Raw genomic sequence first — 12,404 nt, 5'->3', positions numbered from 1 at the left:
AACTTATTAGCAGTGGTTCCTAAAATGGTGTCCGGGGACCCACAGGGGTCCTTGAAGGGCTTCCAGGTGTTCCCCAGCAAAAAGGATAATCATTTATTCACTATAATTCCATCCATAAGTAACACAACGACAGAATGTATGACTCTTTTGATCACCGGTTTCATACACTTTCTGTAATAAAGTAAAGATCCTATCAGATGGGAAATATTTTGACTTTTTTTCTTGAAATATAAAGTTTTTCTTGAAATATTATGATTTTGTTGTTGAAATATTACTTTTTTTCTTGAAATGTAACGCCCTTTTTCTTTTTTGGGCAAAATCTTGTTAAATGAGGGTGTGTCTAATTTGTATCAGTTTAGGGGTCCTTGAAATGAAAAGGTTTGGTAACCAATGCTATATTGTAAAGAAATACCGTTTATCAAAGACTATGGCCTAAATCAAACCTAAAACAGTAAGGATACTTTTCAGTTCTTGGTGAGAAAATAATTTTCTCCAAAACAACGTGGGAATAACTGCCTCCACTTAGACCCAAATTTTATCATGTATTTAATAGCGAATATCACAGCTGATTTAAATTCAAATCACAAGCTCAAACATCTACACAGTTTAGATTAAGGTCAAGCGCAGCGTCAAGGCTTGATTAATTAATTAAGCCCGAGGAGATGACATATGCTGGTAGCATGTTCTGTCATTTAAAGGTCACATCAGGCAGTGTGAATATCATTTTCACTTCCAAATGTCTCCAAAGTGAATATATGATTTTTAATTGAAAAAAAGTGTATTTTGACAACACTCTGTCCTTCCAAACCACAAGCTGTATTCAGTGGCATGGTTTTTATGACCTGCTTTATAATCTATAAAGACTGTGAATCTCACATTTTACAAAATGGGACCTTTAAAGTGACACTCCCACCATGTTTCCTAAATTAGCTCAGCTTGGGCTAAGAGACTACATTAAACAGACATCTGTTTTGATACAAACATTAAGATGTGTAAATGGAGATTGGTTATGTTAATGAGTGGTTTTATATGATTGGTCAGCAACATCAGGACAGCTCGTAAAGATGCCGGTCAAAGAAACTATTGAAGCTGCTTATTTTGGTTTTACGTCTAAAACTTTACTGTTTTGTTTCAGTCTCACCGCTCTCATCAGTGTTGTCTCTAGACCCAGAAAACAGCTGTTATCAGCGAAACATCTCTAAAAACAAACTACCTGCCCAGCACCAAACAGTAGACAGACCATAGTGAAGTGAAGTATTTAGCTGCTAAAGCGCCAGATATTTCATATTTCAGAGTTGGTGGAGACCAAAACAGAGCTAAAAGGAGAGTAAAAAAAAGTTTAATGTTTACTTCTTCTTTCCGCTAATTAAGTGTCCGATGTTAAGTGATTGCGGCACAGCACCATCTCCTGCAATGTCAATGTCAACTCCGTTCAGTTTCCAAAAAAAAACTAAATCAGAAATGATTTGCGTTATTTTTATTTTTATTCTGGCAATATAATCTCAGTTGAGTTTTAGTTTTCCTTGAAGGTTTTAGTTTTTATTTAGTTTCAGTTTATTTAAAATATTTTTCACTGCTTGGTTTCGTTTTAGTTTACTATAATAACCCTGAAGGTGATAATATAGCAATGCTATATTTACAACTTGTTGTGCTGCCCCCAGGTGGCCAAAAAAATATCTATTATTGTAGCTCGAAAAGGCATCAATTAATGCACATATGAGTCTAGTTTTGATGAATTTGGCAGAGGACACATCTTATATCTGATCATTCATCTTTTTAGAGCAATAACATGTTTATTATTTTAAATTTACAATCCATTAGATGGTTTGTTATGATGATAAAGTGCTGGCTATTTCTTTATACTGCATATAAAGAATAATAAAGTATGACTAATTTGTCTCTTTTGGGGTGCTACATTGCAGCAAAACTAAAAATGCCTATATCCAGCTCAGGGATAAACAGATTTTGCAGGCTCAGGAAAAAAAAATCAACAAATCCCTCCTAGATTTCTCATGGATCTGGAATGTATACAGCCATAAGCTGATAAGTCCCCCACAGGCCAGTATCCAGAATTAGCATAGAGAAAATGCTGCAAAGAGTTGTCAGACTATGTGGGGAGAAGAGAAAAAAAAGAAAAAAGAAGCAGAGGCCATTTTTCCACATCCACTCTAACTCTATGACAATGTTTGTGAAGCACCAAGGGATTGGCTGTGATGAATGTATGCATGAGCTTGTGACATTTGATGTGCAAACACACAAAAGTCGAAACACAGTCAAAGTGTACCAAACTGTGCAATCCCAACTTGGACATTAGTTTGAAAATATTACAGCTTGGGTGCCCAGATAACTCAGTTGGTAGAGCGGGCACCCACATATAGAGGTTTACTCCTCGACACAGCAGGCTGGGGTTCGACTCTGACCTGCGACCCTTTGCTACAAGTCATTCCCCCTCTCTCTCTGCTTTCATTTTTTCAGCTGTCCTGTCAATAAAGGCCTAAAAATGCCAAAAAAATTAATTAATTTTTTTTTACAGCTCTAGATATCATTCAGATAGCATTAATCATTGCAACTATCCAGACATGCAAAATGTCACCGTCCATCTCGCTGTATAGACCGAATCACCGCGACATCGCACTAACACACAATCATGTTACGTACATCAAAAATGCACTCCTCGAACTACAGGACTGCTTCAGCCAGATGGACTGGGACTTATTTGAACACCAGGAGCTGGAAACATTCACAGGAACAGTACTGGACTGCATCAAGTTCTGTATTGGGAATGTGACTGTGGACAAAAACATTCAGGTTTTCCCTAACCAGAAACCCTGGATGACCAGCCATGTCCACACACTCCTCAGAGCCCACGACGCTGCCTTCAGGTCAGGTGACAGTGCTCTGTACAGGGCTGCTCGAGCCGACCTGAAAAGTGGAATTAAGAGAGCCAAGGCTGTCCAGCAACAATACAGGGGAGGTGTGGTGGGGCATACAAAACATCACGAACTATAGAGGCTGTGATGCAACAACAGGTGACCTGAGTGCACCGCTGGCAGAGGAGCTAAATTGCTTCTTTGCTCGCTTTGAGACATCACAACAGCCCCAGCCCTGCCTCCACCCCCACCTGGTTCCTGCACTACCCCAGCCCTGCCCCCATCCCCACCTGGTTCCTGCACCTCTGAACACCAAAGGAGATCATTGTCGACTTCAGGAAGAACAGCACCGACCTAGCCCCCCTGAGGGTCCTCAGGAAGCACAACCTGGACTCCAACCTGCTGCTGATCTTCTACCACTCGTCCATCGAGAGCCTGTTGACGTACTGTATCACAGTATAGTACGGCAGCTGCACCGTGGCAGACGGAGAGGCTCCAGAGAGTAGTTAAGGCAGCACAGAAGATCATTTGCTGCCCTCTCCCCTCCCTGACGGACATCTACTCACTGCCTCAGTAGAGCAGAAAACATCACAAAAGGACAGCTCCCACCCTGGCTCTGATCTGTTTGACCTGTTGCCCTCAGGGAGGCGCTACAGTGCATCAGAACAAGGGCTAACAGATTCAAGAACAGTTTCTTCCCAAAAGCCATAACCACTTTGAACTCACACATGCACTGACTTCACTTCACAGTCTTACTCCCAACCCCCGGACTTTCTTATACCCGCCTACTGTGCAATATTTAATATTTAATAATTTTGATAACACTGATAATTCTGTGCAATTTCATTACCGTGCAATATTTAATATTTAATACTTCTGATAACACTGATAATTCTGTGCAATTCCATTACTGTGCAATATCATTATTTCACACTGCGTATCACACTGTATACAAACCATATTTATCTTTCTATTTGTATATATGTATATAGCCTCTCAGAACTGTGCACCTTACCCCCCTTTTTCTTTTGCACTACTCATTTTATTCCATGTTGTTACATTTCTCTTACATACACGTTGACACTGGAAAAGGAGTTGCTTCAATTTCGTTGTACATTACAAATCCCATCCGTTACTGAGTAAAAAAAAAAAAAAAAAACCTTGACTAACGAAAACCGAAAGGAAGAAAAAAAAATCGCGCTCGGAACCACTACAGTGACGAATGATGAGCATCTAGGCTGCCTACCAGGCGCCAAGTCTTTCTGTAGGAGATTGAGAACGACATGGAGGTGGATCAGGCGAGCGACGACGGTTCAGAGACGGTAGAAATGCTAGGTGAAATATCGAATTCTGATGCCCAAAATGACGAAAATCACCACGAAAATGGCCACATTTGAAAGTCTGTTTTTCATTTAAATTCAAGAGAGCCAATAGTATCATCATGCAATGCCAGATGTGCCTGCCAAAGGTGACTGAACTGGCAGCATTCAATAACTCCACATCTAATCTGCGGAAGCATGTTTTGGTATAAGTATTTGTGCATTGGTACTTCAAACAAAGTTTACATGACTAATAGCAAATTGCCAGTTTGCAAAACAACATGTTTCGTGGCATTGCTAATTTTTATCTAGCACTAGCAACCAGTAGGACAACGTATGTAGGACACTGGCGAAATCCCCCCACCTCGTTTTACAGTTTTTTTTCTAAAATGAACTACTTATTACTTTTACTTGAGTCATTTTTCAGATAGGTAATTTCACTTGTACTTGAGTAATATTTCATCAAAGTATTGGTACTTTTACTTGAGTACAATATTTTAGTACTTTTTCCACCTCTGCTAAAGAGGACAGAGTTGCTTTGCAGCAGATGGCCATGCGAGCTGAGAAGACTCTAATAAATCCGATTAAAGTAGAAGAGGAGCGCTAGGAGCCATCCTAATTAAAGAGTTATGAACTCTCCATAAAACATGAGGTACGTTTATGAATCACTCATTAAGATACCTGCCTAAAGGAACAGAAGAGACCAACACTTCTTCACTCTGTACTTCTTAAGTCTCTTTGGATGTTGAGCAAATCATGTGATCTAATATTGAATCAAAAGATATTGTGAATAGCAAATTAACACAACGCTATGATTGTATGTTCCAACACTGCATAAGTGTCATGATCCTCCCTAAGGTAAGTAGGCCACTGTTGTCGTCTGGTTAGCAGAGTGCACAAAGCCTAGTTGGAAGTGCTCCATCCCAGCCGTAGGAGTGCTTGGCACTGAGTTTCCCACAGTACTGGAAGGGTGTTTGCCTCTATGGGAAGATCCGTGCAAATTCAATTTAAGTGATTGGCCATGCAGGTGGGGGCTTTGTTTTCGTCTCCTGCCAGAGAACGCCTTTGCGGTCCAGATATGGGCTCAAATTAGTTCCTCTTAGAAACATTAAATCTGCCACAAAAGCGAAAAACACCCATCTGGCTTTACTCAGCAAGTGACCGCTATGGACATACTGTAGATTGTTTTGAGCTTTAATGAGTGATGTGATGCTGTATAAAAAGTAAACTTCTTAGATAATTTGATTAATTGCATAATTTGATTCCTTTTTTAATGGGAAAAATCATTAATAGCATTTAGCAAATCGTTTTTAGTTTGTTTATTTTATATTATTTATTTTTTTTTAGCAAAACTTGGCGAGACCATTGATATAGGTTTTTGGCCCCCTTGCATATTCTGTTACTATTAAAGTTCCTCTGTTAATGTTCTTTTTTTATGTGCTGTTAAACAAATGAAATAAAATTAAATGAAAATTTGTTAGAGCAAAATGTATATATAAATGTCTATAGGGGTCCTGTGTCTAAACCTAGTTTTAAGAGCTTTATTATTTTACAAGTTTGTATTATGCTTTTATGATGCGTGTTTATTTCAAGTATTTTGGGCGCATTTAATGCCTTTATTAGAGACTTTACAGAGCAGAGATGACATGCAGCAAAGGTCCTGGCCGAACTCAAACTGTTGACGTTGCGTGTCATGACCAGAGCCTCAACCCACAGGCCACAGGAGCAGTCCCATCATGAATATTCCTAATACAATTGTGTTTAATCAAATTACCACAAATTATGAATTACCTGGTTATGAGTAATGTTGGGTTAATGGAAACTAGGCGGAAGGGAATATACACATTTTAAAAAAGGGCAGTCAAGGCCAGATTAACGCACTAGGGGGCCCCTTGCGATGTGGGCCGCGACTGCGACTGTACTGTTATGCTGAACGTCATTTCATTTGTGTTATACCATGGTCTGGGTGAATACTCAATTCTGATTGGCTGCAGGGTGTCCATAAAAAAGTGTTATAGGACACCTACTAAAGGAGTTCCAGTGAAATTGACTGTTTACCATTCTAAATGAATTCGCTATTCGTCCTATTTACTGGAGCAGTGAACGTTTGCATTGCATAAGAACCTAATGGGATGGGAATGATTATTCCAGGTATTAGTCAAACCCTCAGCCGTAACCAGGGAAGCTGTTTAGAAAAACTAAAAAGATTGTAAAAATGATGATTGTAAAACACATTCAAATATAAAATAATGGTTTGAAAAAACCATGGTATATAAGCAGGTTAATGCTCTTCGAGGTGTCCATTTTACGGTATTAATGGACGACGGCGAGGCGTGAACCGTCTGACGCGTAGCGGAGGACATTAACCCTTACATAATTTAATAAAATAACAAATTTGTTTAAGAACGTGGACAATAGGAGCAAAATATTAACAACAAATAAATTAAAGGTATTAAATTAGTTTAGGACATGTCCCCCCCCCCCCTTATGAGACAGGGCCTTAAGATAATGGAGGAGCCACCTGATGGCATTTACCATTTAAGTTTAAATTGGGCTTTTGTGGTGCATATTACTAGACTGGGTAAACTCAGCCCGATCTGCTGGAGATTTGATTTCGCCCTGCAGCTCAGGCTGGAAACCTGTACATTTTTCTATCCTGCTTCCGTTACAAATCTGCCGGGACCAATCACAAACTGGCTTATCCACCTGGCGCGCTATTGACGGGTTTAACACGATGACGATAGAGAAGCGACGGCAGCAGCTTTTTGTTTACATTCAACATGGCGGCCACCGAAGCAAGTTTTCTCTGAAAACGGAACAGAAACTTGCCCTGGAACAATTCCTGCAAAAGAATGATGTGTTTGCCCAGTAGCGGTTTTTGGCACGGGTGAAGCGGCAGCCGCCCGGGGCGGCATTTTTTCATGACACAAGCACTTAAAACAAAAATCCTGCAGTTTTCTACTGTATTATCTATCATTTCACCGTGTGGGGAACTGGCAAATATGCGCCCCGCTTGCTGAGAAAGTACCGTGCACAGAGAAGCCGTGTGAGAAGGGGAAAGGGGAGGGGGTAGCGGGGGACAGTTCACCTCGGCGCCTATGTTGCTTGGTCTCCCAAATGGAACGGTCCGGACAAAGGGGGGGGGAACGGGGGACCATGAGCCTCCTTGAGCTCATCTATCGGAGATCTACCCCGACTTTTGTACTGCTGAGTACTACATACCTGAGGTCAACCATGTCCCAGGAACGGCTCACTGGCCTTTCCGTCAGTATCAATCATTCAATACATTTCATACGATAACATCATTGATGATTTTGCATCAAGGAAGGCCAGAAAGGTTGGGTTTTAGTTTTAGTTTGTGTTTTCTGTTGTTAGTGCAATTATGTAATAATTAGATTATCTTTAGTGTGTTTTCACCTTTGTGTGGTGAAGAATTTGTGCTATTTAGAATATTTATTCTATATTTTATTTGCATATTATTCTTAATATTTTATATTATTGTTGCTCTCTTTAAATTTTTTATATATCTGATTGTATATATTTTTGGCACATTTATTTATATATATATATATATATATTTTTTTTTTTATTATAACAACATAAGTGAAAGAGAAAATTATATTTCTCAATTGCACAAATCCTTCATTAGAACATTTGAAAAACACACTTAAGAGAATCCAGTTATTTAACTATTGCAATTACAACAGGAAACACTTTTTAAGGTGAACAATCTCCACCTCCAACATTTTCAAAAGACAATTCTGCACAAAATATGACAGTATAAATTATCAGAACTTAAAATAAATATACACTATAATATAAAAATTCTGCAACATTCTGCAATTTTGTGTGTTTTTTTTTTGGGGGGGGTGGGGGGCACTTGAAGGGGGTCTCGCCCTGGGTGTAATTCAATGTAGAACCGCCTTACTACCAACCGGCTTTAGTAAAAGCCTAATTTAGCAGCTAGCCCCGCCGGTGGCCAAAAGAATGGAGCTCAGCTCAAACCCCGTTGTTGCTCTGCAAAGTACGTCACCCGGATCGTTGGTCTGATTGGTTGAAGGACTATCCAATTGCGTACAGAGTCATTTGAACGATGCCCGTTGATCACGCCTTTTATGCAGAGAAAATACAGAGCAGACTCCCCAGACCAATGTTCAATCTTAAAAGACTGGTGATAGCTGGACTAGCATATTACCAAATCAAATCACAAAATAATTACCAACAGACAACCTGAGGCTGTCTGGGGTCCCTGGACAGTTCCCTGCCCTTCCAGGTCAGTAGTGGGGCTCAGTAAAGGCCCAGCAGCACTTTTTTTTGCCCCCAGGCCCCCCAGCAGTGTGACCATGTTCATGTTAAGGCAAGACACTGCAGGTGAATAGGGTAAAGGTTTTAACTAGTATATACCACCATCAAACTTCCCCTGTTTGTTACGTACATTTAGCCGATTATTTTTTATTACAAGTTTTCTCAAATGTTATGTTTAAATATACAAATTAAGCATTATCATATTAAAAATGCACTAATTTGCATACATTTCCTTACAGAAATCTGAACATTGGATAAAGCCAGCTACAATAGTGTTTCATTTTTCTGATATAAGAGAGTCAAAGGTTTTTACAGACATCTCTTTTCATCACTCCATAAATCAGAAGATACTTTCAACAACCATAACCATGTCCGTGTTTTCATGAACAAAATGTTGTATAAATCAGGCTGTGAATGATATGTGAACAAAGGCCTCAGTAAAAAGCCTCAGACTCTAGATAGGAATGAAAGTGGGAAGTTTGGTGTATGTGAGTGCTGCTGAAGTGGAGATGTCTGGCTCAGAGTCTGAGAAAAAAACTCATTTGGAGAAAACGGCCTTTGAATAGTTTTGGTATATTGTCATTGAAATCTACAGACACAAAGTGACAAATTCTATTCTATAAAGTGAGTGATAAAATCTATCTTTAACACACACAGGTCTTAGCTTCTGTAATGAGCACTGAGACCTTTTTACTCAACAGTGAATCAGTTCCTCGTCTGAGAGTGTGGAGGTGAAGGAGCGTAGTGGCGAGAAGTGTCAGAGTGCTAATGAGACTCAGTGGGACTTACTTAGGCTGAAAGCAGCCGGGCATGGATGAAACACCAGTCAGTTTTCCTCTGACTAGAAAGGATTATATTATATATTATGAGAGCAGTGTTGCTTGAAAATAATCCATGCAGAAAAAAACAAACTGGGAGAAAGTATTAAGTCTGTGAGCAGTGGTGGAATGTAACTAAGTACATTTACTCAAGTACTGTACTTAAGTACAAATGTGAGGTACTTGTGCTTTACTTGAGCCTTTCCTTTCATGCCACTGTGTACTCATACTCCACTACATTTCAGAGAGAAACATTGTTCTTTTTACTCCACTACATTAATCTGTCAGCTTTAGTTACTAGTTAAATTAAGTTTTTTTTGCACACAAAAGCACATGCAGTTTACAAAATATGACGTTTTATTAAAAATTAAACTACCCAACAATATATAGACCTACAAGTCCAGCTGAAATGATTAGCCGATTAAACACTGTTTGGATCGTTTCCAGTTTCTAAAATGTGAGGATTTTTCTGCACTGAGTACTTTTACTTTTAATACTTTAAAAGTACATTTTTCCTGGTGATTTTACAGTGTGGTATTAGTACTTTTTACTTGAGTAAAGGATCTGGAGCACTTCTTCCACCGCTGGCTGTGAGTTTGGTCACCAGTGCGCAATGTTTACGCATGGCTGTCACACCGGCCTGCCAGGTTATATCACCTACCTACTGCGGTTCCAAAAGCTCTCTCCTCTCTTCCAGTCACTTCAGTGTCCCCATGACCAGCGTCTCGGAGTTGAACTCAAAGTGATTGCTGGAGGACGCAGACTTCCCCCACGAGTAGAGGCTGGGCGGCCGCTGCTTAAACTTGGACGTGTACCTGTAGAAGCTCCTGTGCCTGTTCTTTAGGTACTCCCTGTAGTTCTTGGTGAGCAGCGTGTACAGGAACGGGTTGATGCAGCTGTTGCTGTACGTGAGGCTCGCCACCAGGTAGTTGATGCAGGTGCGCGTTTGCGATGTCAGGCTCAGGGGCTTGGTGTGGTACAGAGGTAGCAGCTGCCAGATCCAGAAGGGCAGAAAGCACGCCCAGAACACCAGCACGATGGTGAAGATCATGATCAGCACTTTATGCTTTGGCGAGCGCTTGCCGCCTCTGCTGCTGATCACAGAGTTGCGCTGGGACTCTAAATAAGTGCGGGCTAACTTGACATACAGGTATCCGATAATGAGCCCCGGTGCCATAATGCTGGTGCCAAACAGGACTGTCACGTACACTTTATAAGCCAGGGGCGACCAGGTGGGTGCGCACATCCTCTTTACACCCCCATCCGGCGCGTTCTCGGTGGTCTGCGCGACCATGACCATCATGGGCACGGTGAGGACCAGGGAGAGCAGCCACACGCCCCACGCCAGGGCTTTGCGGTAACTCTTGGAGCGTCTCACCGTGTCCAGCGGCTTGGTGACGGCCAGGTAGCGCTCCGTGCACATGACGGTCAGGGTGAAGATGCTCGCGTGCATGGTGAGGAGGTCCAGACTGAGCAGGATGCGGCAGCCCACGTCCCCGAAGTACCAGTCCTTTAGGAAGTAGGTGGACACCACGAAGGGGATGGTGGAGAGGTAGAGCAGGTCCGCCAGCGCCAGGTTAATGATGGAGATGTACATGGACGTGGCGAAGCGGATCGAGTGACACATCACCACCAACGTGTACACATTCCCCGACACTCCGATGATGTAGACGACGGAGAGAAGCGTCCCGAAAGTAGAGGTGATAACGAGTTCATGGTCCACAGTTCCGGAGCCGCCGTCCCGCTGCGGACTCGTGTTTAAATGGGTGGTCTTGTTACTCATGGCTCGCTCCGATGCCCTCTCTCCTCTCCGGGTTGCTTTTGGTTTCGCTCCGCGCTCTCGGACAGAAGTTTGGGGGGTGGAGGGGGGGGAGGGGGAGAGATGTGCACCGGCCGGCACAGGTTGTGTCTTCTTGCTTATCCGTCTCCCTCTGCTCACTGCATGTCGCTCTTTGCTCCTGACGTCAGCACTGTAACACAGTGCATCATATCAGGCATGAATGATGTTCAGCCAGTGTCATGGGCGCAACTGTAGGCTACGCATGGCACAGCTCCGTTTAAATGGAAGAAATAAAAAAAAAAAGTGCGGTCAGAGTGAAGATGCTCGCGAAAAGTGCAGTAAATACACCAGCACTTTTTGCACATAGTACTTTAATTCTCAGTCACTTTTTAGGAGGGAGAATTGTCTGTACAGTCATATGTGTCCTTCCTTCATGTCTTTTGTTGATCTTATGATTTAGGACAGGGGCGATTCTAGGATCTGACCTTTAGGGGGGCTCAGCCCCCCAAGGAGAACGTGTGTGTTGACCCACCCCCCTCTGCTAAATAAGTAATTTCATTCGCCGATAATCTCTGACCTCAACCACCTCCGATTGGCCAAAACTATGTTTCTGTTAACCCTTTCCGTGACCGGGTTACAGGTGCATAGCATTGGCTACAGCGACAAAGGATATTAAACCTGTAACTAGCCCTTTAAACCTATAATTGTTTGTTCTCTGTCACTAACAGACACGTTTGCAACTCTAACTTTAAGCACCAAAAGAGAGAGAGAGACTTGATTATGAAAAAAGAAAAGTGTGTTAAGCACTGGAGTGTGCACGTGGCTGATGCCACTGCATGAAAAAGCCAGTTAAAATGAACTTGGTAAATGTTAAAGCAACAGAGTCACTTTTTATGCACAGATTTGCTGCATTCATGATGTAAAAAAATAAATAAATCGCTTTTATATCTCCCAATGAATCAATTTCCTCGCTGCAAATGAGATTGATAATGATGAGTTGATCCAGCATAGCTGAGCACTGACCACATGAGCACACACACAGGCATGCACGCACGCACGCACGCACACACACACACGCACACACACACACACGCACACACACACACACACACACACACACACACACACACACACACACTATAGACTGTGAGAGCTCCTGATGACAGATCCAATGAATGCCCTTTCTTGTGCATATGAGCCAGCCTGCAGCCCACCATTATCAGGACAGTAATGAACAGTCCAGTGGTTGCTCTGCAGGAAGTTCACCTAAAATTATTAAAGATGATTATCATTTGATGCAGAGATGATTTTA

The 12,404-nt window shown here is 41.7% G+C and overlaps 1 protein-coding gene across 1 annotated transcript; it reads right to left on the bottom strand.

Annotated features, from left to right (window-relative positions):
* Positions 1-9,392: 9,392 nt before the first annotated feature.
* Positions 9,393-11,156, bottom strand: LOC144536200 (urotensin-2 receptor). The gene has a single exon (XM_078279213.1). The coding sequence runs from the start codon at positions 11,093-11,095 to the stop codon at positions 10,010-10,012; it is 1,086 nt and encodes a 361-aa protein (XP_078135339.1). The 5' UTR covers positions 11,096-11,156; the 3' UTR covers positions 9,393-10,009.
* Between the last annotated feature and the right edge of the window lie 1,248 nt (positions 11,157-12,404).

The sequence above is a fragment of the Sander vitreus genome, chromosome 21 (assembly GCF_031162955.1).
Source record: "Sander vitreus isolate 19-12246 chromosome 21, sanVit1, whole genome shotgun sequence".
Classification (NCBI taxonomy): domain Eukaryota; kingdom Metazoa; phylum Chordata; class Actinopteri; order Perciformes; family Percidae; genus Sander; species Sander vitreus.
Note: the sequence above shows the minus strand (reverse complement) of the source record. Positions and strands in the feature narration are given on the sequence as shown.